Genomic DNA, 27,344 nt, shown 5'->3' on the forward strand with positions numbered 1-27,344 from the left:
TATATATGTAATGTGAATTACTGATTTTCAACATTGATAGTAACTACCGGAAAGTCAAAGGTATAAAATATAAAATATTTGTTAAGAAAAATATATAGAAATGAAAAAATAAATATTTTAGAATTATATTTATTGCAAATAATAATCTTTTATTATATATAATACAATGTTAAATTGTAAATATATATTTGTATACTTACACAAGCATTTAAAATAATGTTAATATTTCGCTCATTTGTTATAACAACGACACAACTTTGGCAACTAGAAGTACATTTCTAGGGATACAAAAGCGAAACATCTTTCAGCGCTAGCAATATTGAAATCCAATCCGACCTATCCAATAAAAATTAAAATAACGATAAAAGTAACGACTGAATCGTTATCATTATTGCAAAAATGTAACGACCTTACTGTTATAGGCCTTCTACAATAAGCCGCAAGTCAGAACGTCAGAAGTCTTAACCAGTCTTAACCAAGTCGTTCAAGTTGGCCAACTTCACCGATTATGACTTAAGATCACTTAGAACTTCTGACTTGCTTATTGTAGAAGGCCTATTACTGTTAAAGATAGAAAAAGTAACGATCGTTACCGAAAAATGTAACGGCGTTACAAGTAACGTGTTACTTCCCAACTCTGATTATTTCATCCGGTTTTATTAATTTTCTAAGCTCAAGATCCGGAAGTACCATATGTACATATACAGTAATGGGTACATCCCCACTTTGCCCGTTATGCCGCTTCTTATGCGCAGACCGAGGTCATTCTTTCGTTGAACAGAGTATAGAATTAATTACACATTTTGACTCGTTTATTGGTAACTTTCCGAATTATGCTCCTATATATTATCCTAAAAATACATCCATTTATAACAATTTAGAAATTAAATGCTATCGTCTCTTTATTCAAAAGCTTACTTTTACTGTCTGTCTTCATCAGTCTTATTCTCATTATTATATCAATGCCATTTGATGTATTGTTTGTAAATCGCTTGTTGCAAAATATAAGGTCAAATCTTGTTCACTCAATTTTGAGTGAGCTTGAGATTGCAAAGAACACTGAACACACAGTTCGATCATTAGGTCTCATAGTAACGCAAAATAAGAACATTACACTTGAACGAATTGCTCGTCGTCGGTATCTCCTCCGTTGCTAATTCTTTCTAAAGACTTATGTATTATTTTTTCGTAATTACTGTCCATTTTCTTCTTATTTTTTACCTTCTCGTAACCGTCCGCATTTGCATCTAACAATAAATTATTCACTTGCTCATACGGTGGTTCCTCACTCTGCCCTACACTCATGTATTTCACACTTTCATAATTCGGATCGGTGTGATTCACAGACTCATAATTTGGATCCGTATCACTGTCACCAGGCCGACAAACGGACGCATAGTTCGGCTCGTTCGTATCATGTGGCATGCTTTCGTAATTTGGCTCCGAATCTATTTCGTGATCTCGCTGTTGCAATCGCACCTTCTCATAACCAGGATCGTCGCTGCTAGCGTTACTTACTTGTCTGCGCTTAAACGGTGTCGAATATATATCCGTATTATTTTTCATAGATATCGAATTGTTTTCATTCTCTTGCGAAGACTGCTGACGCAATATATCATAGTTTGAATTAAATGAATTCATAACGATTCTTGCAACAGAGTTTCTTTGACCGTTAGAATTAACGGCTTCGTATTCGTGATCAGATTCTAAATGTAACGAGATCACATCCGCATCATCTTTAGGCACTTTTAAAGGAGTGCCCTTGTTACTTTCTGCGTAAAAATTGCTTGTAGTAGAACTGTTATTCGTTGAACAATGTACAAAATCGGATTCCTTTTTCTGTATTTCCACAGATTCGTGACTGCACCATGATGCTCGGCTGATTTCTATAAGACTTAATTTTCTACAAGCATTCGTTTCAGAATGTAAAACATTGTTAAAGCTTGAATGGGCATCATTTTGCTGCTCCTCTATTTCCTTTTTCTTCTTCATCACCTTCGCGTACATATCCTCGAGTGATTTACCCGCCGACAATGAAGACTTCGATTTATCGTCATTTTTGTTTTTTTTGTCAATAGATGCGTACGCCTCCGCGGTTGCTTCGGGTGGCGGTGGTAGAGGAGAATTTGCTTGACGTTTTTCAGGTTTAGGAGATCCGAGATTGATAATGGAACTATTGGCACTTGACGATGACGCTAAAAATAAGAAAAAAGACAGTTATATTATAGCTAGATTAATATTTCAGAGTGTTTCCGCTAGTTAAACCGCCAAACTTAAAATAATTAATTCATGATCTCAAAACAAACAAAATTTTTCTGTGGAAGTTTGATCGCAAACACTTCGTTTAAGAAATATTGACTTCTTAAGGTGGTAGGGGCGGCGCTAAGCTATTTTCTCCTGATGACGGATGAGACGACAAAAATACAAAGGGAATAGCACAACCACCGAGCACGGTCCGTTATTGGTACAAAATCTATATGGAATTAGACTAAAAAGTAATTTGTAAACAATTAAAGAATAATTAGCGCACGCTCGCATGCGTGCTCGCTCTCCGAGTCAAAATCCTCACGTAGGAGATCCGCGACAGTGACGGAGAAAAATTGTCACATCACAAGCATTATAAGTTTTCGTGAATCATCGAAGAAGCACATTCCGTACGATAGCAGAGGTTGAGCATGTTGGGGTACAGCTTAAGATGGATGACCGCTTGGGAGTACCATGAAATTAATTGCAGAATTCAGAGGGAATGTTTTGTTTATCAAAATTTTGTCGTATGGTCCTCTGGAATACGGTGCTAATCAGTAATAGGTATTTTAGCAAAAAAAATTTGGATTAATTAATTTAATTTTTCTGAAATTTCACTGAAAAATGTTCCAAAACGAACAATTTCATCGAAATTTCAGTAAAATTTAAACGAAATTTCAGCAGAATTTTTCTATCAGGGATTATTCCGACTTATTAGGCCTAGTCTCGTTCTATAAATTTATACAGGGTGAGTCATATTAAGTGATACACTGAAATATCTTGAAAAATATAAAAGATACGGAAAAATATTTTATACAAAAGTTGCTCAGTTACTAGGAGGAAAGAAAGTAGTGAGTTTGGCTGATCTAGAGAAGATGTCCTTAAAGTCAGGTCAAGATTACCTAAAATTTTTTAAGTAGAAACCCCAATTTTTTATTTCATATTCATATAGCTGACGTCGAAACCTTTTCAAAACATTATAATAAAATATTTTTCCATTGAGTACTTTACAAGTTATAGAGTTTGAAAATTAACAGATCAACTGGAAACGCTCCGTTTGATCATGTTAATATTGATCATCCGCCAAGCAATTGTTATAACTGGTATCATGTTAAATGGAAACCCCTATTTTTGACTCCAGAAATAAAAAGAGCAGAAAATTCTACGTTCAGATAGGTTATTATGGAATCAAATTCAGCACAGGGATCTCATTACAAGGTCAACTTGATTTTTTAAATCTCAAACTTTAATTAATTTAAATAAAATAAAAAGAGCATTTAAATGCTTGAATTTATTAGAGTCCTTATTTCTTAATTGTTGTAAGTTTTTACTCACTGAGGATGGTTCAATGTGAACCGAAACTTTTGGGTTATGAACTTTTATATTATATTTGAATTGTCAATATATTATTTTTAATGGTATAACATCGCGCTTGGCTCATTGTCCCGTTTGTTGCTTTTTGAAATGTTTAATTCTGAGATATACTTGTTTTGAATATATGTGAATTGTTAGAAATAAATTTAGAAGTCTAAGCAAAGAAATTTTGGTATGCAACAAATTGTATATGTATGTATGTGCGTGTGATATTGATGTATAGTGATGTATAATGATGTATCGATGTCTCATAAATCATATGTTTGCATTGTATAAATCATACGAGTGTAAATCATATTTAATCGGTAAAACTATTTTGTTGGAGTTTGGCTGTCACGCCAGTATCCCTTTAACTTTTTAAAATTGTCTTGTGTATTTTAAAATTGTGACAAGATAAATTATTTTAGAAACATAATTGCATAATTGCATATATTAAATAATTACTTTTACTTTTGGATCTAAAAAAATTTTGTTAAATTACAGAGTGCAAAAAGTATTCGTACAAGGAAAATTTTTATTTAAAAAGTCTTATTTGTAAAAAATCAATATTAATTAGCAATTATACGTAGTAAATATGTTCTGTTTTAACATAAACAAACAAACTTCGCATATCTTCCTGATTTTAGACGCTTAATTTCTCAACTGTACAAATACCTTTGTGCATCCAAATAATACCATTTTTAATTTTCGCTTATTTTTAATATTGTATTTTATTTAATTATTATACATCTTTTTAGTACAATAATTTTGAAAACTATACAGTCTATTTCATTCTTTATGAATAAATTGCTAATCCCAGCAAGAAATGACAGTCAATTAAACGTTAAATTGAAATGATCAAATTGGTGTCGACATCATCGTATCAATATTTATGCGATATCAATTTAATGAGTCATTTCTCGCTGGATGTTTATCTTCTAAAAATAAAGCTGTTATATTTTCCCTGTACGAACACTTTTTGCACTTACGGTACATAATTATCGCGCCATGTCTTAGCACTGAGACACTACCGTGTCTCCAGATTACAAAAGAAGTTATTACCTTGCCTAGAATGGGCGTGTGCAACATGACGTAAACTATCAACACTCGGTGGTTGAGGTGCAGAATGTGCTTCTTCTGTGCGCGGAGGCTGACAAAATACTATTTGTTCATGTTGTACTTGCACTTCTGATGTCATTGGCTGAATTTGTGCATATGTTTCGCTGCCACTGGTATATATTTTATCCTGTTCATCAATTGCAGCATACATTTCGTCTATGGAATGTCAGATTGTATGAGATTTATTATGTATTATAGTTATCATGGCTTACTTCTTAAGCTTATTTACCAGAATCATCAGAAACAGTAGCATAATGGGGATCAGTGATTGGTCGAGCAGATTGATTTTGTCTGTAAGTTGTCTTACTTTGTGCTATTATATTGGCTAATGGTTCCCTCACGCTTATGCTTGTATATCCTTCTGTTATAGAAAGATAACATGCAATTCATTAGAAATTATTCATCATACAATAAATGAAAAGTTGAAAGAAAGAATAATGCAAATACTCGAATCTTGTGAGTCTCCACTGAAATGTTGTTGCAGATTATTATGTTGGGGATGTAGTGGCTGTGGCAGTAGCATTAAGAGAGGCGGTGTCATGTAGGGTAAATCTTGATTAGCTTGAACACCACCAGAGATAGCATTAGCAGCCTGGATATCGTAATGTATTTCAGAATTAAGAAGTGAGTTGTGAGATGAAGATCGTCGAGTTCTCGGTGGCGCGATTGGATTTTCATTTGATTGATCCATTGATGTTGATGGTTTTTCAGTATTCGTAATTTGATTAACATTATTTCTGTAAATTATGAGAAACAAATATTACATATTTTCTGAAACAAATAAGACAAAAGTATACGGAATAATATATGGAATAATATAAAACGTAGAAGTAGTAAATAGTTAATACCTATTTATTTGACTAGCCTCAGTCTTCTGAACATTTTGAAGTTGGGCGTAAGGATGTTCAACTAAAATAAATTAAAATATTATTAAATAATTAACAAAGATAGAAAAATTGATAATTATTCGGATTAGCAGACACCGCGTCATCGATGATCTTGACATATACTGTCAAGATCATGACCCTGAGTGACCTTCAAAAGATTTTAGGTGGCGGTCACTGTTTGTTCAAGAGTTATTAACAAGTTCAAAAATTATGTCCGAATAATTATCGAAATATTTAATAATAAATCACCTACGATTGTCAGAAACAGGAGATGCAAATCTTGTATATTGATGAGACGTATCTTGTGGCAAGGTACACCCTTGCAAGATAACTTCTTGTGGTTCCCTTTCAAACATTTGTTCTTGAGCTAAAAGATAAAGTTAGTGAAATAGAATAATACGATAAAAATAAAATAATAAAATAAAATGTTCTTATCTTTTGTAATTTTAATTATTTGCATTACTTTTAATTTCATGTTACCTGCATCTTGGACTGTAGCATACAATTCTGAATGGTCCCCTATAATTTCAGTAGTGTCATAAATATCTTGAGGCTCTGAATCTACCATGTTCTCATGTTCTCTGCTCTTATCTTTTGGAATATCTGGAAGACTTCTGTTGGCACTTGTAGTCCTATGCAAATAAAATATTCTATTTATACATGTATATAGGGTGGAGCATTTTAATTTCCTCAGGCGGATATCCCGGAAATTAACAAGGGAAGTTATTCAGATGTTTAATTAGTTTTGAAAAAGTAACGGTTAGAAGTTACAGTATCCTACGTTCTATTAATTAAAATGAGTACCATTTGCTCGAAAAATTTAATATTCGTTACAAGAATGGACTCAAAATCTGTTAAAACAGTTCCAATGTTGATTTTTCTTCTTTTGTTAATATTGATTTTAGGATTATATATTATGCGAATATAAGATTTTATCTATCGATATTTCTACAAACGCATTGTACAATAACGTTTTCCTTTTTATAATATTTTTTACTTTTACATGATACACAAAACGCAAGCTGTCAGATAACAGTTCTTTGAGCAATCTGCTATCAATTTCATATCTTAATTAGCAGAAATTAGTAGCTCTTTATGTAGAGTTATGTACTATTGTCAATATTCAATTAAAACTCATTCAAATATGATAATGCTGCATAATGTTATTGTACAATGCGTTTGTAGAAATATCAATAAATAAAATCTTATATTCACATATGTAATCCTAAAATCAATATTAACAAAAGAAGTGATAAGTCAGTTTTCGCGTTTAAGGATGCGTTCCGAGTTTCGCATGAAGCGCATGATGCATCATTTGTTCTTGTTGTTCAAATGATAAAGAAGGATAAAACGATACATTATACGCTTCATGCGTAACTCGGAACGCACCCCAAGTCTTTGCGTTATACCGCCCTTGAGCGCGCCAACTGTAGACGATATGATTCATTAATTTTAAACACTTATAATTCAAAACTTATTATAGTCTCAACATTTTGGTGTTAAAATTTTTGTCTCAAAATGATCTCAGGAATCTCCTCTTAAGCGTTGTTCGGGTATTTACGGGATACCCTGCATATATACACACAATAAAAATTTCAATATTACAAAGTTCATATGGATTTCTATTATAATTTTTGTAAATAAAATCTTAGTGGACATTATTTCTGTTGTTTGTTTTAAATTACAGGCAACGAAAAGAATAGAAAAGGAGAAAAAAGTGGCTGATTGATAAATTGATAAATTGAGTGCACTGTATTGGTAATGAAGTGTTCGTGATGCTATAAACTTGTACATCGATAGCTTTTTGATCATGGGACCGACAATTATTTACATCACTAGTGTGACGAAGAACAGAAGCAAGTATTGTTTTTATTATTCACAAGAATTCAGAATATCGGTTATATTACAGTGGTTGCGTTCAGTAAAAAAAGCAGCTATGCAACTAATGTATTCTTTAATCCTAGCTATACACACTGGGTCTCAGAAACCCCAGTGCAATTTGCAAAATCGAGATTTTTTCGTGTTTCTAAACTCTTTTTTTGTTTGAACCTATATATCCTGAAGTTCCTTAATTCTATCGACTTTTACACATTATGTAAAAGTTGTTAATCAATTTTCCATCGATTGGAAAAAAAATTAATTTATATATGTCCATTTTTATGAAAGTTATGGGAACAAATATGGATAAGATCTCAGAGATCCAAGTGTCAAATCAAGAATAGAAAAAAAGTGTGTATAGGGTTAATATCATTGACTTATACATTTGGATCCAAGAACCTACGAGCAAGATCCAATTATATTAAGAATCTTACAACGTTTTTTCTGCTGAACGCAGCCATTGTTAAATTATTTCGTTTATTTTGTTTCGGAAAACAGTTGAGAGAAACAATTGTTTCAAAATTAATATGAAGTATTAATTAGTGATTTAGTAGTGTTAGAATTTAAATGACTGGTAAAATTAATGGGGTAGCACCCAGTTGGACACGGCTCAATTGGACACGAGCCACTCACAGCGCTTGAGACTATAAAGCTCCTAAGCACCGGTCGCTGTGATTGGTGGTGTCCAATCGAGACGTGGTCAATCGGGATCACCCCAAATTAATGTGTTAGAGATTTTTAAAGAAATGCATTGTGAAGAAAGATTAAACTGGCAAACTAAAAATGTTTAGATTATTTATTATTAAAAAATTATTACTGGGTACGTATTTGAAATACATTTGAAAAACAAGATTCGTAAGACAATTGTATTTTGTATTTCATACAATTAAGCATTTACAAATATTTTGTACTCCAGTATTAATAACGAAAGATTGAAAATATTTTGCATTTTGTATTTCAAATACTAAGATAGACAATTAATCTTATTTTTGAAAAATACAAAAAAAAATTAATTTTAAACACACAAAAATCAATTTTTAGTACAAAATACGTAATACATTCATGTGATCCACTAAAGTACAAAACACAAAATACATTTGTATTGCAAATACATAATGTGTTTTAAATAGAAGTATTTTAAATACATTTCAGGGTCCGGCTCTGAAAAAAAGTACACATGTATAAATTCATAAAATAAATATATACAAAAGAACTAACAATATTGTACATTAAAATGATTCAGTAATGTTTTCGAAATGACGATCATCTGAATTTGCCAATAATCACAGAGCTTTTGAAAACTACTACACACACTTTTGAATATTAATAATTATAACCAAATCTATGAAGATAAATTGTTTTAGAAAAATAGCCATCCATGTCGAAATCTTTTAAATTCTAAATACAGTATTATGAAACCATTCAACTAAATTTTCAACTATTATACAATGTTTATTTAAAAAAATTTATAAATATATATATGTATCTTTCATATTATTTTTATGCTAATAAAAATAACGGATTTCTTCTACAGAGATATCCCTATTTTTTTTACTTTATTTTATTCTATCCATTTATTTTATAAAATAATAGCTAGTTCAGTTTCAATAACTTTCTGATCACTTTGCATATACATAGGGTGAATCAGAGTAGTTGAACCAGTTTTTTATCCTATGAGAAAATTATCGACTAAGGTCCGGTTGCACCAACGTTACTTTGATTTTAAACGAGAGGTAAAACTCTTTTTATCTCTTCCTCTTTTTCGGCTTTAAAGAGAGAAGCTAAGAGTTTTAAGTCTCACTTAAAATTAAAGTACGTTGGTGCAATCGGGCCTTAGCGATATAAATCAGGGGCCCTATTCTTGGAAAGTATTACATACGAAAAACTAGGGAAATGCTATAGTATATGTAACGCATACTATAGTATTTCCCTAGTTTTTTGTATGTGGTATTTTTTAAGAATAGGGATCCAGGGCCCCATTTTTGAAAAGTATCGCATACGAAAAACTAGGGAAATACTATAGTATGCATTACATATACTATAGCGTTTCCCTAGTTTTTCGTATGCAATACTTTTGAAGAATAGGGGCCCGGATATATGGGCCGGTATTCATAGTTCTTATTTTAACACCGTCTTAAATAATGTCTTAAGTTGCTAATGCGGCCCTCTGATTGGTTCATGACATCTTAAGACTACTTAAGACGATCTTAAATGTAAGATCCGACTATGAATACCGGCCATGGATACATTGTGCGAATTGCTAGTCTGGGCGCACCGAGAAAAAGGCGCATTTTTAATATCTTTGTATAATAAAATCTTGTAACAATTTTCAGAACTCAAACGTGTCTGTTTTCGTGCTCATACCAGCAGTTCGCACGATGTTATCCACGCGTTCGATCTGTATCATTAAATCGATAATTAGGTGTATAGTCGATGATTTTCTTATAGAGTAAAAAACTTTTCTCATAGGTTTCAACTACTCTGATTCACCCTTATATAACGTAATAAAATGAATGCATATTATCAAATTAATATATTTATATATTACATTTGCATGATAGTGCTATAATTTTTGTCTTTTACAGAGATATTAATGGTGCACAGTCAATGAAATTAATACTTCATTATCATATTCTATTATTAGAAAATAAAAAAGTAATATATACTAAATTAAGTAAGAGCTTCTAAAGAAATTACAACAAGCACATACAAATATGTAGAAAATTGCAGTGACAACTAAATGCTGATATATGAATAGCTTGTTATTTATATGCTAATAAGAAAATATGATATTAATTACATTTTTTAATAAAATAAAATTGTAGGTACAGCAAATAATATGTAGTTTTTGTCCTAATCAATAACATGAATTATTTAAAATAGAGCTGGGATTTAGTTACACATTTCAGTCGATTTTTAGCTTGGTTGCTTGATCCCTGCCCCTTACTTCACCAACCTGCGCACAGCCTAAATGCCGATCGGTGAAGAGGTAGAAACCAAGCTGAAAATGGGCCGAAATGTGCAACTAAATCCCAGCTCTGATTTAAAAAGTTGTAATTCATACAAAAAATATAAAATTGAATAAAATGAACTTTAATAATTTTGTGTTCACTTCTTATTTAAAATCACTTGTTGAACAAGGGCAAACACATAATATGATATGTAAATATCTGGAGACACGGCAATTTTTTTTTATTAATAGTAACAGCAAATTATTTAGAATAATCAAGAGTGCTTGAACAGTCTTATTTTTTGTATTTACTAAGAAAAATTTCATGTAACCAATTTATTTTTAAGGTAGAAACCTTTTTCCATCGTTGATATCCTGCTCAACAACCTGGCATACATCCAATGTCAGAATTCTGTCGAAATTGTCTGTTTCAGAATTATTCAGTGTTACTGTACCAGCGAGGTCCAGAAATTCATTCCTGTTATAATATGATTACAATTGTACAACAAATATAAAGTTAATTTAAATTAACTTAGAAATTATGTTTCAACAGAAATAGTTATAATAATTAATTTTTACATAAAGAGAGAGAGAAAAGTATGAATTTATAAATTATCAACTCAATAAAAGAGTGTAGTGTTAATTTATTAAATATCATACCAAAGAAATAGTACTTTGTATGATATTTACATTTGCCTAATTATTAATATTCACATATTAATAGCTTAAATTACTAAAAATATAAATTTATCATAACAAATCATGGTTAATAACAAATCCTTAGTATACTTACTTATTCTCATTTCGTCGACAACTACAGATACAAGTAGCAACAAGACCGAGAAATGATAGCAGAGCACCAACTGAAACAACCCAGTAGCACCAGGCATCTTCTTCAAAGAAAGGTAGTATCATATTACAAATTTCCTACTGAGCACGGTCTCGTGTTCTAAAAATGTCCGAAATCAAGAACGATATTGTCAGTCCATAACGTGTGACATAACCTTAATGATATGGAACACACCCAGAATCACTACTGTCCACACTGTCTATCGCACTAATTTAATTTTTTACAGTAATGTTCGTCATTCGTATGATCAATATTTATTCTTTTCAAGTTGCACTTTTTTTTAAGAACTCTTAAAAAATCTATCTCTTTTTTATCAATCAGGAACGTCTAATCTAAAATAAAAATTTTAATACAAAATATTTCAACTTTTAATTTGCACACTTATGTATTACTATTTTCATAACAAATGTGCAAATCAAAAGTTGAAAAGATTTGTATTGAAATTAAAACTATATTTTCCAGCTGTTTTTCAGCTGTTTTTTTATAGTTTTATATATATTTTTGTATGTACAATGTCTTACTGTAAGAACATTCTCGTAAGATAACATTATATAGCACAGTTAAGACAGAAATTCACAAGTTAATTACGTCCGCAGATCGTATTAATATTCAATATATTGTAAGGTATATAAATTTTTCGTTATTGCATTACCTCGTTATCAAGTCATTTTTTATAAATTTCATAATAGCAGCTAAAACCCTTTACCGTCCTTTCAATTACATTCGATTTTTATCAAATTTAAACAAAGAACGTTGATCATGCCACTTGAGAATAATTGTATCTAAAATATTAAACGCCTCTCTTTACGTTCACCTCTCTTGCGTAAAACTACGTTTAGAAACTTAACCCCACATCATCCGTGAGCATCAACAGAGAGATTCCTAGATTGTAAAGGCAATTTTTCAATATAGGTAAGGGCCTGAGCACAATAGAGGAACAGGAATCAGATATTAAGATTTCAACCTATCAGAAACTGATTATATCGGAATACACGGTTTCTGATTGAAATCTTATAGCGTTTTCGGCCCGGCCAGGTTTGCACCAACCTGGGTTGGATTAATGGCGTTTTGTGCTCTCCTATTGGTAGAGCGGGTGACGTCAACCAATAGGAAAGATTAATCCAACCAAGGTTGGTACAAACCCGATCTGGGGCTCTATTCTTGAAAAGAAACATTATACGTTACGTATATTATAGTATTTCCCTAGACTTTCGTATACGTTTCTTTTCAAGAATAGAGCTCCAGATATATATTTGCTTGATATAAGAGTTTTAGGGCCTAAGCACAATAGAGGAACAGGAATTAGATATTAAGATTTCAACCTATCAAAAGCTGATTACATCGGAATACACGGTTTCTGATAGGATGAAATATTAATATCTAATTCTTGTTCCTCTATTGTGCGCAGGCCCTTAAAGTCCATATCTTGAAAATAAGCGTGCAACTGAGGTCACATTATTGAAACGGGAGGGCTCCGATTGCACACATCGCATATTGCACACATGTATCGCTGATTGGCTAATTTAAAAATAAAATAATCTCATTGGCAAAACAGTGAAAAATTACTAGGCACCAGTTGATATGAGTGGTGTGTACAATCAGAACTGTAGGCAAACGGGATCCTCACATTTAATATAATTTAAAAACTAAATCAAAGATGTTACCACTATTATCGAATTTGGAATTAAAAAAGTCTGTATTATCGACCTTGATCGAGTTGGGTAATCGGTTTAGCATGCCCTTAAGGTATATACGTGTGTACATTTAATATAATACGCAAAGCATCTTGCGATCGAAACAATTAATAATATTTAGGTGAACAGAAACTTATTTGCACAGTCACTTAGCACTTAAATTCGTATACGCATGTTAATATGCATACATAAGCGTACGAGATCTTATCTTATTGATTAAGATTTTTCTGAGCATTGTTTTTTGCAGAGTCATGGCATCTACCGTATTTATAACAAAGAAAGAAGAATCTCGAAGATACCGTTTCCGCAATTCATCGTGACTCACATATGTGTCTGCATTTTCTCATGTTGGACCCTGGAGTGTCAGCCTATATAGTACATAATCTCACACATCTGGACGGCGGCAGTCAGTGTTATCTTTATTTGCACCGGTGCGAGCTAGAACAAGTTCTCCTAAGAGCTAGTACCATCTGATACGCGGCAGTATCGCGGATATAATTAAGTACATTGCACTGTTATTCACAATCAGGTACGTCTGTTGCTTGTAACAGTATTGAATCGACAATTTCAAATAAAAGGTACAAATTTTGTAACTGTATCTTCTTACCTATGTATGTTGAAAGAAACCAGATCATTACACATTCGGTCATTATTATCAAACAAAGAAATTGCACATTAAAGTTGTTTTTTTTTTTTTAATTAATGCATGCATTTAGCATTTTGTTCTATTTTTTTTTAGAAAGAATAATTTTTAAACAATTTCATATGCGTTTGTGTTTCCTTTGTCAATAATTTGGCACGATATAAACGGCGGCAGTTACATATTATCACAAACGACAATTAGTCCCTGGTAGCAAGCTGACGTCAAAATGACGTTATTTGACGGCAAAAAGACGTCAAAATGACGTCAAAATGACGTAGCTTGCTACCTGGGGTATTATTTATAATAATGACGCAAAAGATTAATACTACAAATATATTTATAAGACAATACATTTTTATATGGCAATATCGCGAGGCCGTAATTTTTATTTAAAATCACCACTGTACATTTGAATATATCACGTTTATTACTTGTTTCAATATTAAAACGATAATTTCAGAAAGAAAAGAAAGCAAATTTTGTAATTTCATTTTCACACGTATATTAAAAGAAGCCGTTTTATCATACGTCCATTTATCACCATCAGACGAAGGAACGTTCATCAGAGTTGTGTTTTGAACGGAAGAACAGGAATCAATCTCGCGATTTTCAGGCGCAATTTTTTCTTCTCTTCTCGTTACGTAATAAATAAAATAATATCTACCGACCGTATTGTTCACATTATCTCTCAAATATGTGTTATGTTGTACGTTGTGAATTAGGCGTTCACACACTGCAATAATGTATATTCAACGAGACTCAATCCTTAGATAGATTACATCATGCATGTATCCGTTACATGTGTGAGCATTCTATTATTCGTTCCTACATTGTATGTGTAGATAAATTATCATTGAAGCTTATCAGAACGTTGATGGTTCGTGTCCCCCGCGTGTGCGTTATGCCTTCCTATCCCCACTTTATACTCACTTTATTGCTAAATGGACCGTCGAGGACTTGACGCCTATAAAGCCCCAGACACAATGTGAAGAAATAGCGATAACGATAGAAATAACACGATTTCAACTTATCAGAAATCAGATACATTGGAATATACAGTTTCTGATAGATTGAAATTGTGTTATTTCTATCGCTATCGCTATTCCTTCGCATTGTGTCTGGGACTTAAGAACCCAGACAGCACAAAATATTAAAGGTAAGCGTTCATGATGTCGCTTGTCGCTCATATTCAGCGACAAACAAGTCACGTGATTTTATATTTCGCTAACCTCGAGTGTCGCTCATATAAATGGGTTAGCAGCGATAAATTTTTGACAGTAATTATATTAATTGTGCTGTGTAAAGTGCTACAAAGTCCAAAACGTCACCTCAAAAACGGTATTATGATTGGATCAAATTGATGCGATTGTGCAGGGGTGATCCCGATTGACCACCGCTCGATTGGACACCACCAATCACAGCGACCAGGTGCCTAGGAGCTTTGTAGTCTCAAGCGTTGTGAGTGGTTCGTGTCCAATTGAACCATGTCCAACTGGGTGCCACCCCAAATTTAAAAAAATATAAAAAAAGAAATTTTGCGTTGATCCTTTATTTAATTTGAAAGACGACGTAAACATGGATTAAAAAAAATTGTTAAAAAATTATGAACGAATAACCGGTTATATATATATATCCCGTAAAATATTTGTCATGCATGAATATGTATAAATATGTATAAACATACACAACATGCATAAATATTCATAAACACCATGGCCGGTATTCATAGTCAGATCTTATATTCAAGACCGTCTTAAGTACGGTTTAAGAAGTCACGAACCAATCAGAGGGCTGCATTAACGTCTTAAGACATTACTTAGGTAGGACGGTCTTCCCACTAAACAAAATTACATTTTAGACATGTTACAACAACGTCACATTGTGACATGTGATGTTTGTTGATTTATCTCAGAAACATCTATGAAACATGCCGGCAACCCAAAATGTCCTACCTCTTTTACGTTACATTATGGAACACTGTTTCCTCTTCTTTTTCAGTAAAAATCATTTGTAATAACCAACTGAAAGTTGTTAAATAATGGAACCCTTCGAAATACTGTGCGGCATTGCCGCCGCAGTTCTCGCTCTTTATTATTTTCTCACATCAACTTTTGACTTTTGGAAGTCACGTGGTGTTCCTGGTCCACGACCGATACCAGGACTTGGCAACTTTAAAGACGTTATGTTAAATAATATATCTGCGGGTGATTATTTAACAGAAATATACAACGCTTACAAAAATGAACCATTAATTGGAATATTTGCCAGGAAGACACCCATTCTTATTGTAAAAGATCTCGATTTAATTAAGGATATTCTCATCAAAGATTTTACCAAGTTTGCCGACAGAGGATTTCCCATTCTCGAAAAAGTAAGAATACTTAAAAAGTTATTACAATATAAGTTTATGAAACATGAACAAGATATATATAATTTTTTGTTAATCCGTCTATTTTAAATCTACGCATGCGTATATTTTTATACAGTGCCCGCCAAAAGTTCTGGGCCGGCTGAATATCTCGGAAAGTATGTTTTGCAACGTCGTACTTGTGTTCGTTGTATATACACAGGTCATTTAATTGTAGTTTAACAGTTTCTATAAAAGTGGTAAACTATTTGAGTCGCAAATTCATTTCAGACTCTGTAAAAATTCATTAACTACACTTTGTTCAATATAATAAAAAATGTGTTTTATATACATACATGTATACATATAATATATATACAGGATGTCCGATAATTGTTCTGACGGAGTTCGTGGACATGTAGAGTGGACTAAACTGAGACGGAAAGTCCTTTACTATTTTGCATTATTGTCTAAACGGTCAACCAAGACAGAAATCTGCCGATGAAATTGATTCACAACATTTGCACATTTGTCTAAAAACAAAGTGGTATGTCGGTATCGGTGACCTTCCTCTATATTTAATTTTTAATTTTAATAAATGTTAACTTTATTATTTTTATTTTTACTTTTGTAAATATACATGTATAAGCATTAACAACTGGCTTGGCTCCTTAGCCTTGTTATTACAATTTATTTGAATTTATTGTAGCGTTTTGAAAAGCTTTTGATATCGGCTACTTGATTCTGGAATAAAAAATAGTGTTCAATTTAAAAAATCGACCTCGATTTGACATTGACGTCACCCAAGATCAAATTGACCAGATCATTGAATAGATCTTTTTAAACCTACAATTTTCTAAAATATTTTTCTCAAAAATGCATACTTTCCAAGATATTCAGCCAGCCCGGAATTTTTGGCGGGCACACTATATATAATTTATTAAATAAAGTAGTTTATTAAGAATCGTGAGTCTTGCTTCGAGAAGTTTCAAGAAAATTTCTTTGACTCGATAGAATTTAATTTTTAGTTAAATTTACTTTCTTACAATTTTGTTTTTTATGTTATTTGTCATATCGCAGGCAGATCCGCTGTCGCAACATCTTTTCTTTTTGGAGCCGAAAAGATGGCGACCGTTAAGAATGAAATTGTCGCCTGCATTTACATCTGGTAAATTAAAGGAAATGTTTGCCTTAATGTCAGAGTGTGCCGACCATCTTATACAATATATGGACAAAGTAACGAATACAGGCAATCCAGTAGAATGTCGTGAGTTAACAGCCAAATATACAACGGACGTTATCGGTAATTGTGTCTTCGGCATCGAAATGAACGCACTATCGGACGAGGACAGCGAATTTCGTAAGATGGGAAGGGAAGTATTCAATCCGTCCTGGATAAATATATTGCGAGTGAGAGTCAGACAAATTTTTCCATGGTTTTACAATATGTTATTTGGTTATTTCCTGCCGCAAACAAACGTTACCAAATTCTTCACACGCGTCATCGTGGAAAACATGGAATATAGAGAAACGAATAATATCATTAGGAACGACTTTATTGATATATTGCGCGAATTAAAAAACCATCCAGATAAATTGGACGGTATTGGTATGTAATCATTGTATCTGTTATTATTTATTTTTCTTATGTGTTGTAGAATATTTTATTTTTTGTAACGTGAAGACTGTACGATTGAGATTGCATGTGTTAAAAAAAACTTTATAAATTGGTAAATATTTACTACAAAGGACCCAGCTCCAATGACCTTGACTTTAACGTATTATATTGCCAAGGTTATCATCCCGAGTAATTTTGCCTTAACAACTAAGTGGCGCTCTCTTATAGTTTTTGAGATATTTAGAATTAAACTGTAATTTTAATAATAAATTTGATACTTACGGACAATCTTGGTCTTGACATATGCTTATGACCTTGAGGAAATTTTAAATGTCGGTCATTATATTCGTTAAGAAATTATTAACAAAATAAATTTTACAAATGAGTTTAATTTTGTAATAACTTTTCACGCAAGCAAGTTTCATTTCACCTCCGTCCATTCCGTCGAGGGGTGTACGACTTTTTATACGAATAGATCTTATTTCGCCTGAAAAGTCGCACGCATCTAAGCAGGGTGAGATGAATCTTGCTTTGCGTAGAAAGTTGTGCACCCCTAGGCAAGGGGAGAGATGAGGTGGACCTCGCATTGTGTGGAAAATTATATAGGTTGGGGAATTTTTATCGTTCCAGGCGGATATCTCAGAAACTAAGAGAGATACGGGAAAAAGTTTTATATAAAAGTTGTAGATATATTTTTTGGGGGGAGAAAAAAGATGGAAATAACAGATTTTGTATATGGAGCATTATCAAGGTAACATGAATTTTTCAAAGGAATAACTATTTCTTGTTGCATATTCTTGTAGCTGAAGTCGAAATGTTTTCAAAACACTAGAATAACTGTCCCAATTACTGTGCCTGTCTCTATTAGTGTGTGCTTTTGTATTTAAATAAGTCATGAAGAAAACTAGCAGGAATAAATAAGAAAAAAAATTTTTTTTGTTACGTTAAATTATTAATGTATACGATACCATAGATAATATTTATTTTGTAAATATTAAAGTATTTTAAATATTTTTCGAAAGATATGAGGAATTTATGTGAATCCAGTAATACATACCGCAAGATTTTAAGCTTGTCCCTATTAATGTGTCCTGTATTGGAGCTGAGAACGTTGTGTTATGAACGTATATTGAAATAAATATAATTGAAATAATAATTTATGTAATATTAACTTAAACAATTAACTTAAATTTATTACCTGTTTTAGTAACTATATGTTAAAATGAGTCAAATGCGGATAGGCACACAAATTGGGAGCATATTAATAGGGCCATCGTCGCTTGGAAGATTCACTAATAGGGACAAAAATATGTTTGTCCCTAAAAACATTATAAAGTATTAACATTTTTTAAATTAAAGAAATATTATAAGAAAAAGAAATAGTTGAAAAACCGATATTGATTGCAAGCAGATAAAATTAAAGCTACAATATTTAATAATTAATTCAGTAATAAGCAAATTGGCTAAAAGGCACATTAATAGGGACACTTACTCTATAGTAAAATATTTTTTCATTAAGCAATTTTTGAGTTATAAAACTTGATCTTAAAGGTATATCTTAAAAAGCGCCCACTAATCATACAGCACTATTTAAAAACTGAGTCAAAAAGTCCTGAGCTATTCTGCAATTTTTGCAATAGTTAACAAAATATTAATTTCTAAACATTGCAAAATAAGTGGATAAAATCGACACATGAGACAATTTTAAAATATCTTTAAGTAATAAATTAATCTGTGTGTGTGTGTGTTAGAAAATTAAATTATTTATTTATAACAAGGATAAAATAATATTTTAGATCCAACGGATAGTTTAATAGCTTCTCAAGCGTTCGTATTTTTCCTTGCTGGTTTTGAAACTTCATCAACCACTATTAGTAACGTACTTTATGAATTAGCATTAAATCAGGAAGTACAAGATAAGTTGCGTGAAGAAATTGACGAGGTCTATACAAAACATGATGGAAATTTAATATATGACAATATTAAAAAAATGAATTATTTAGATATGGTTTTCAAAGGTACGTCGTTTGAAAAGATAATTGAATAAGGAAATAGTACGCTATTTTTGTTTCTCTTTATTGTTTTTTTTCAAGAATATTACAGTATATGCTAATAAAAAAAAAAAACTTTAATCAAATTGTTATAGTTTTTCAATGCGCATAAATATATAATTCAACATTATTTTTAATGCAGAAACTTTACGGAAATATCCACCAGGAACAATTGTTATGAGACAATCCACATCGAGTTATACTTTTGATGGTACTAAAGTTAGTATACCGAAAGACCAAAAAGTATGGATTCCTATTTACGCGATTCATCGAGATCCGAATATTTATCCAAAACCAGATGTCTTTGATCCAGAAAGATTTAATGATGAAGCTATGCAAAGCAGGCACTCGATGTCTTACCTACCTTTCGGAGATGGCCCAAGAAATTGCATTGGTAAAGTTAAATAAATTTAAATACCATTTTTCGTTCCTCAATTTCTATATTAAACATATTTTCAATCGGAAAATATTTTTAATCGAGACTTTTAATCTCATTTATGCATTAAGAGCTTTTTTTATTTTCAGGAGCTCGTTTTGCTATTTACCAGTCTAAACTTGGGCTTACAAAGATACTTCGAAACTATAAAATCGAGACTTGTGAGAAAACTCCAATACCTTACGTAAATGATCCTAAAGCATTTATATTATCACCAAAAGGTGGATTGCACTTGAAAATGGTTAAAATTAACCGGATATAGTTTAAGTTTTTCCCTAATTCTCTATAGAAAGTATAATAAGAAATGGAAGAAATCTATCAATCAAATATGTATGAGAATTATTGCTATAATTCTTATTAATTTTTTAAATATGTATTTTTAATGTGCATCATTATTTTTCCCTAATTATTATTAGATAATTTAACTTTACATTTATGTTATTACATATTTTATTAAATCCAATCTTTCAAGATTGCTGTCTTCTTTATTAGTTGAGGTAAATATATTTTTAAGATATATTGAAGATATATATATTGAAATTAGAAATCTATAAAGTACTAAAAATTGATTGCGAATATTAAATATATGCATTAAAAATGTATTCACAATTATATGTTAGATATTTTTATAATCTGAACATTCTTTATAAAAAAAATACATGTTCGAATATATGTTTAAAGTTATAGATGTTACATCCCGATAAAATCCTCTCTTTCGTTATTATAAATATATGATTTTTATACCTTATTTTTATCTTATCTCTAGATTAGTATTTCGTCTTGGTCTTGATATTCCGTCCCTATTTTATCTTTATTTTGAAACCGAAAATTCCTTTTCTCTTTTACAGAGGGGTATATTTAGTTCTTTTATTTAAATATTCAAATCAACAGATAGATCACGTTATGTACCTTTATGCGTCACACAGATTATCTATTCTAAAGAATGTATAAGAATATCCCACGATCTTTTTCAAAGAAGCCTTTCTATAAAATAATAAATAAAAAAGTATATTAACATTATATTAGTGATAATGTATGTTACATTATCACTAATATGTTAGCGTTTAGCAATTAAGCAATTAACAGCAAAATAGAAATGCGAGGATGAATACTTTTTTCTTCTTTTTTTTTCTTCCAATAAAATTAAACTAATTCTAGATATATAATTCAGAATGTAATAGATTCGCCTCGCATAAGGATGTTTTTTAGTTAAGGAAAACCGAATTTTTATTATAAATTATTAAAACTTTCAACTATTACCTATTAAAATTAAACCTGTAGAGTGGGGAGTAGGGCCATAATCATGTATCGTGGAATACACAATACATGACTCTAATGTTTCGGAACATTATTTTCTTGTAATAACCAATATTCATTTTTTCTTTTACTTAAATCACTTTTAAATAGATAATAAAACTCTTTTATATATAAATATTTGTTGGAATTCAAATTTGGAATTCAAATTGTCTTTATAAAATGTGCAAAATATTAAATCTGTGCTTTGAGAAGCACCTCCAAATATACACCTTCACTGGATGAATCTATTAGGTACAACTAATAATGAAGATCAAAGATTTATTTATCATTTATTTATCTACAAAAATGTATCGAAGACAATGGGCATTATTCTGAGAATTTATTAAAATAAATTTTCTTTTACTAATCTCCTTATAGTGATTATTTCATTACTTATTTGTTCTCATACATTTTTACTCTACTTTTTCATACTCAAAATCACATAAAGATCATATCATCATAGAATATAACCAATGGATTAATTTTTGTTTAATAAGCTTACAACGTAATGATACAGCTGTCTCATTTAAGGAGAGAAACATCAATAATCTTAAAATCTCAAAAAATATGAATTTGATAAACATTTTTTGTTTGTCCCAGAAATAACACATTTTTATGTAACATTTTTTTAGTATTATCAAAAACAAGTAAGATATTTAAAGGGCTCAAATAAGTGAAATATTCTGACATATACATCTAAACAGTCAAATCTGTAAACAAAAATTTCTACATACAATGTCTACAAAAAATTTTATCGACACACACACACACACACACACACACACACACACACACACACACACACACACACACACACACACAAATTTTATCGACACACACACACACACAAACACGCGCGCGCGCGCGCGCGCGCACACACACACACACACACACACACACACACACGGAACAAAATATATAAAATTTTCCAATATGACGAATTGACTTTGCATACTATGGAGCGCTTGGCATACTTCATTTAAAAGATTATGAAATGACAGATTCTGCTCAACTTCCGCTGGGAATTTACTATCAGATTGTGTCAGTAGACTTTGCATAACGTAGAGACTAATGCAAACGCAGTTGATACCAATGTATTATAATACTTTGTGTGAATTTACTGACGAACATATATATTAGCAGTTTAGTTTATATAATGTTATATATATAGTGTTTATATAAATGTACATACACGCAAAAGCGTGTGCGCGCATACACACACAAAAGTTATGCATACCGCGTGTACATATAGAAAACTTACAATATATAATGTTATGAAACACGTATATAACGATAAACGTCGCATCGAATTTTTTCTTAGGGACTTTTCCTCGACTCTTCTTTTTTGCTGTATGTAACAACAATAATAACAATTTGCACGTGATAAGTAAGAGGCTGATTGGTATCACACACTATCAGGACTGCTGGATTCTTGGTCGCAACATGGCTCAGGTTCTTCTGCCTCGTCTTCATCACTTTCGCTCGGTAGACTTGACTGTTCTAATTGATATTGATTAAAACTGTGCGTTGATGTGTGATTTTGATGCTGATGATGTAGCAAGTCATGATGTTGGTAGCAATGGCGCTGATCATCAACTATTTGCTGCTGTGGAAGGTCATTGATTGATATATTACGCGATCTTCTGCGTAATCTATGATGACAGATCAGACAGAGCATCATGATCACCAAGATACTGCTGATCGCATAGACTATCGGCATCGTGTAGCTGTCTGCTGGTACGACGGTGACGCCTGCAATTTGCATCATTAAAAAGCGGTCTAAAATTTAATAATATAGAATACGTAATAAAAAATATCACAGCCCATCAATATAAATCAAAAAGTTAAATCTATGACAATGTTAAAAATAATTTGCGGTTTTAGTAACATGGATATTATAGATGTTTTGCTTGTATTTTATGAGTATGAACCCTCTACAAAAAATCGATTTTTTATGTATGCGTGTCATTGGCTACATTTACACGGCACTCTTCATCGGATTTAATGACATCCGTAGTTATGAAACTGGCCAATCACAGTCGTTCCATTCTTCCGAAGAATAGCTGTGGTTGGCCAATTTCATAACTACGGATGTTATTAAATCTGATTAAGCGTGCCGTGTAATAGAGGTTATTATTTTACATATAAAATCAATGCTATGTTTTTCATTTCATATGTAGATACAGATACACTCATTTAACGCCTTTTGTACAAAAAAGCAAAAATCTGAAAAACAAAAATTGCTGCTTAATGCCAATAAGCTCTGTGCTGCTTTTTCCTAGATTAACACCCTTTGGGTATCGTCCCATGGTCACGGAAAATGGAATCGGAAAATAAAATCGGAAAGGTGAAATTTTGAGTACGTCCAATATTTAAAAAAGAATGAATAGTGCTTGCAGGGAACAAGTAATAATTTAATAAGAGAAATGCAATATACTGATATGGAAAAATTGATTGAATATCTTCACACATGAATATATTAACAATTTATGATTTAAAAAATATTTATAAATAAAATGTAATAGATATACCGTTTTCATTATAAAGTTAGAATATCATTCTGTGTTCGCGAAAAATATGCCCCATGGAGAGCTAAACCGCTTAAAATCAAAACGGGATGATGCTGATCGGTATGCCCCTACCATTTCACCTCTCCGATTTCGTTCTCTGTATCCATGGGACAGCACCCTAAGTGCTACACTAAGGCCGGTATTAATAGGGGAAAGTGGGCGAATTGTGCGCACCTAAGGGATATTTGTTTTTTTTGGGATGGTTTTCTAAGATCAAAGCGATATAAATATGGAAATAGAAACTATAAACATTCTTCTACCATTACATATTCTTATCTTGAACAGATTTTCATTCAATGTTGTATTTGGCAAAAAGGAAAAAGTGAAAAAATTTCTTGCGCGTCGAGTAATTATGCGCAAAACAAAAGTCGTAAGAAATGGATGAATTGTGGAATGTTGACATAGAAATACATTCATTATATTGCAATATAAACATGTATTAAACATGTTTTAAATGTACATTGTATATATTAAGAAAAAATACAAAACTAATATAATAATAATGCACATAGACTTTGGCAAAATAAAATGGCAAAATAAAATAGTATGCCAAAAAGAAACGAAAAAACTAGTGCTAGTCATACAGTATATGAAAAATGGGTAATTGTGCGCATTTTAAAACGCTTGCGCACAGTTGCCCGCCGCAACTCGGTACGAAATACGATTACTTCAACAATTCCTAATCAAACTTAATAAATAACAGCTCAAAAGATGCACATAATAACGTACTTTAATAACGTAATACAATTTTAAACAAACAGATTAAAAATACGAACTTACCACCTTATTTTCTGAATACTAAAATAACAAGAAAAGATGTAATTTCACTTTTTTGTATTTCTCTGGCTAGTGATGTATTTACGTCGTATCTTTCGTAGTTATATCTTAAGAGGACGACTTCCTGCATAAAAATTTCGCTACGGTGATGTCTTCATCTATTGGAAAAGTACCAAACCAGGATGCGCACAATTACCCGCTGCGCACAGTTCCCCCACTTTCCCCTACTGCGTTCTTATTTTAAAACCATCTTAAGTACTATCTTAATATGCTAATACATTTGTTTGATTGGTTCATGACATTTTAAGACGATCTTAAATATATGAATACGTGCAGCGTATACTACAAAAAATTGTGATCCAACGGAGAAAAGAAAGAAAAACAAATACTTGTCTTTCTCTTTCCTTCAAACAGCATTAGCCAATTAGTGGGTCTCTATAATAAAGAAACAGTACAATCTCTGCATCAGAATTGTCTAGAAATTGAGGCATTCTCCTTCTTGATGCTTCAGTATATTGTATAGCTAATTGCTCCAAAAATAGTAATTAAGTGCTAAAGAGAATGTATCTAAAGTGATGGGATTACATGGTGGGCTCAGTTTACATCCTTCTCTCTTTAAAATTTGTATTATGTCGTTTCTCTACTTTTCGTTCTATACGGTTGACAACCGAAAAAAATTACGTATTTCGCTTTGTAAAGTCTGTATAACTGATATAATTGTTTCTTTATCAGACGTTCTATTATATTTTCACTTCTACGTACATACATTACTTCACTGTGCATAGTTACTACTGTGAAGGAATTATACCGTAACTGAGTATTCGGGGGTCCCAGAAATGGGGTACGAGCTGCATGGGGAACATAGAAGGAGAATAAAAAAGTATTGCATTTTGAGATATTCGCTGTAGTTTTCGAATTAAAAGATAGAATGTCTAAGATTGCATCAACATTACTTTGATTTTAAACGAGGCTTAAACTCTGTCTATCTATGTCTTTTTTTCAACTTTAAAACGAGACAGATTTTAAGTCTCGCTTAAAGTCAAAGTAACATTGGTGCAACCGGGCCTAAGCCAATATGCAGTAACGCCGCGCCGCGCTGTGCGAATTTGTACCACGGTCCATCGCGCCTCAGGGTGCGCTCCCATGGGATGCGGAATTGCGGAACGTTCATAATTGGTTGTGGCTTTATTCCGCCGATTCCGTTTCGCTAAAATGTGTTGTTCCATGTCCCATTGAGCGGAATGCGCAATTAGCTCTGATCGATTGTAAAAATCTTCCCATAGATACTTTCATTAGATCTACTAAAATAACGTTGGTCATTGGCTCGCATTGATTCCGCAAGTTCCGCTCAATGGGACATAGGAAAAAGAATCCTACGGATGAGAAATCATACATACATACAGGAACATTGCCCCGACTTCGTTTTGTGTACCCATTTTAATTTTGATTTACATTTTCGCTCTTCTGTATACTATTTATAAGACATTCGTGTTCTGATCATATTGACCTCTTCGTATTTATCTGGAGACTTAATTAATTACCTTCAGGGTTATGTTCAGATTCCCATCAGAGTTCCATCGAGGTATTACTCCATTCTTATAATTTACCGAATGTTAAACAAGAATGACATGACACTCGGAAAACAACCGGGTAGGAATCCGAACACGCCTCAGCATGTTGATTAACCATGCGCTCTTGTAAAGCCAGAATCAGACTACGCATTGAAGAATGAAATTAAAAATTGAAAGATTGATGTTCGACCAATCAGAACAAAAGGAGCCAAAATTTCTTTGTCTTAATTGGTGAAATTTCAATCTTTAATCTTTAATCTCAATCTTCAATATATAGTTTAATTCCGGTCTAAGAGACAGTTTTCTCCGTTTAAGCCAGCTTAATTGGTTAGTTTTTATAAGTATATGTATGTATGTACATGCACACGCACACACGCAGGCATTGACGGAATCCACAAAAAAAAAATAAATTTGCGCAACAGAAAACGGTGGAACCAGCGGAATGAAGCCATGACCAATCACGAATGTTCCGCAATTCCACATATCTGCAGTTCCGCTGTGTTCCGTATCCCATGGGAGCACACTTCGGTTTTCTTAGTCTCTATCCTTCATGCGTGAAACGCTGAGTTTTCCAGTACAACGATTATCGGATCTCAATAAGGACAGAACCGATCAAGTTCTAAATAGATTCAATCAACAGCTTCCACTCAAAATCTATAATAAAAGTTTAATGTCTATTACGGTCAAAGGTATAGTAATATCACAAATTAAATTGATAAGCAATTTAATAATTTGATGCTCAATCTGCCATCCTATTAGGAACATGGTAATGTATTAAAAAACTGTAAATAAATTTATTATGAAAAATATTATCTTGGCCGGGAGTCACGAACCCAGATCTTTTGTACTCCGTACGAGCGTCCTAAGCCTTTAGGGTGCTTTTTCGTGCTGACGCTCGACGCTCATTTTCAGCGTCAAAACAGGTCACGTGATCAAAATTGCTTGGTATGCAGCAATTTTTATCACGTGACCTGTTTTGACGTTCGAATCCAGCGTCGAGCGTCACCATGAAGATGTAGCCTAAAGCCCGTATCAGACTACCGACTCTGCAAGCCGACCC

The 27,344-nt window shown here is 32.2% G+C and overlaps 3 protein-coding genes across 7 annotated transcripts in view; 1 reads left to right on the top strand and 2 right to left on the bottom strand.

The window, feature by feature from the left end:
* Positions 1-564: 564 nt before the first annotated feature.
* Positions 565-12,124, bottom strand: LOC108763248 (uncharacterized). 4 transcript variants are annotated; one of them, XR_001940209.1, is made up of 11 exons: positions 11,934-12,124; positions 11,225-11,613; positions 10,787-10,909; positions 6,084-6,235; positions 5,857-5,970; positions 5,565-5,625; positions 5,164-5,453; positions 4,946-5,077; positions 4,660-4,872; positions 919-2,195; positions 565-851 (listed from the first exon to the last, which is right to left on the bottom strand). XR_001940209.1 is itself a non-coding variant. In XM_018510710.1 (10 exons), the coding sequence occupies exons 2-10, from the start codon at positions 11,344-11,346 to the stop codon at positions 1,111-1,113; spliced, it is 2,292 nt and encodes a 763-aa protein (XP_018366212.1). In that variant the 5' UTR covers positions 11,347-11,380; positions 11,934-12,124; the 3' UTR covers positions 565-1,110. The 4 variants fall into 4 exon arrangements, 3 of the variants coding, with proteins under 3 accessions (XP_018366212.1, XP_018366211.1, XP_018366213.1); XM_018510710.1 differs by having other exon boundaries at positions 565-2,195; positions 11,225-11,380; XM_018510709.1 differs by having other exon boundaries at positions 565-2,195.
* A 1,120-nt stretch (positions 12,125-13,244) lies between these two features.
* LOC108763250 (cytochrome P450 6A1) lies at positions 13,245-20,402 on the top strand. Of its 2 annotated transcripts, XM_018510712.1 has the most exons (6): positions 13,245-13,504; positions 15,617-15,989; positions 17,046-17,574; positions 19,380-19,601; positions 19,777-20,028; positions 20,160-20,332. In XM_018510712.1, exons 2-6 carry the CDS (start codon positions 15,657-15,659, stop codon positions 20,330-20,332), a joined length of 1,509 nt encoding a protein of 502 aa, XP_018366214.1. In that variant the 5' UTR covers positions 13,245-13,504; positions 15,617-15,656. The 2 variants fall into 2 exon arrangements, with proteins under 2 accessions (XP_018366214.1, XP_018366215.1); XM_018510713.1 differs by lacking the exon at positions 13,245-13,504 and having other exon boundaries at positions 15,657-15,989; positions 20,160-20,402.
* A 1,831-nt stretch (positions 20,403-22,233) lies between these two features.
* LOC108763240 (cubilin) overlaps positions 22,234-27,344 on the bottom strand; it is a 45,181-nt gene continuing 40,070 nt past the window's right edge. Inside the window, exon 17 of the mRNA XM_018510686.1 lies at positions 22,234-23,118. Coding sequence (XP_018366188.1) covers positions 22,772-23,118 — 347 coding nt within the window. The 3' untranslated portion in view covers positions 22,234-22,771. The remainder of the gene's footprint in view (positions 23,119-27,344) is intronic.

This window comes from Trachymyrmex cornetzi, unplaced genomic scaffold (assembly GCF_001594075.2).
Source record: "Trachymyrmex cornetzi isolate Tcor2-1 unplaced genomic scaffold, Tcor1.1 scaffold348, whole genome shotgun sequence".
Classification (NCBI taxonomy): Eukaryota; Metazoa; Arthropoda; class Insecta; order Hymenoptera; family Formicidae; genus Trachymyrmex; species Trachymyrmex cornetzi.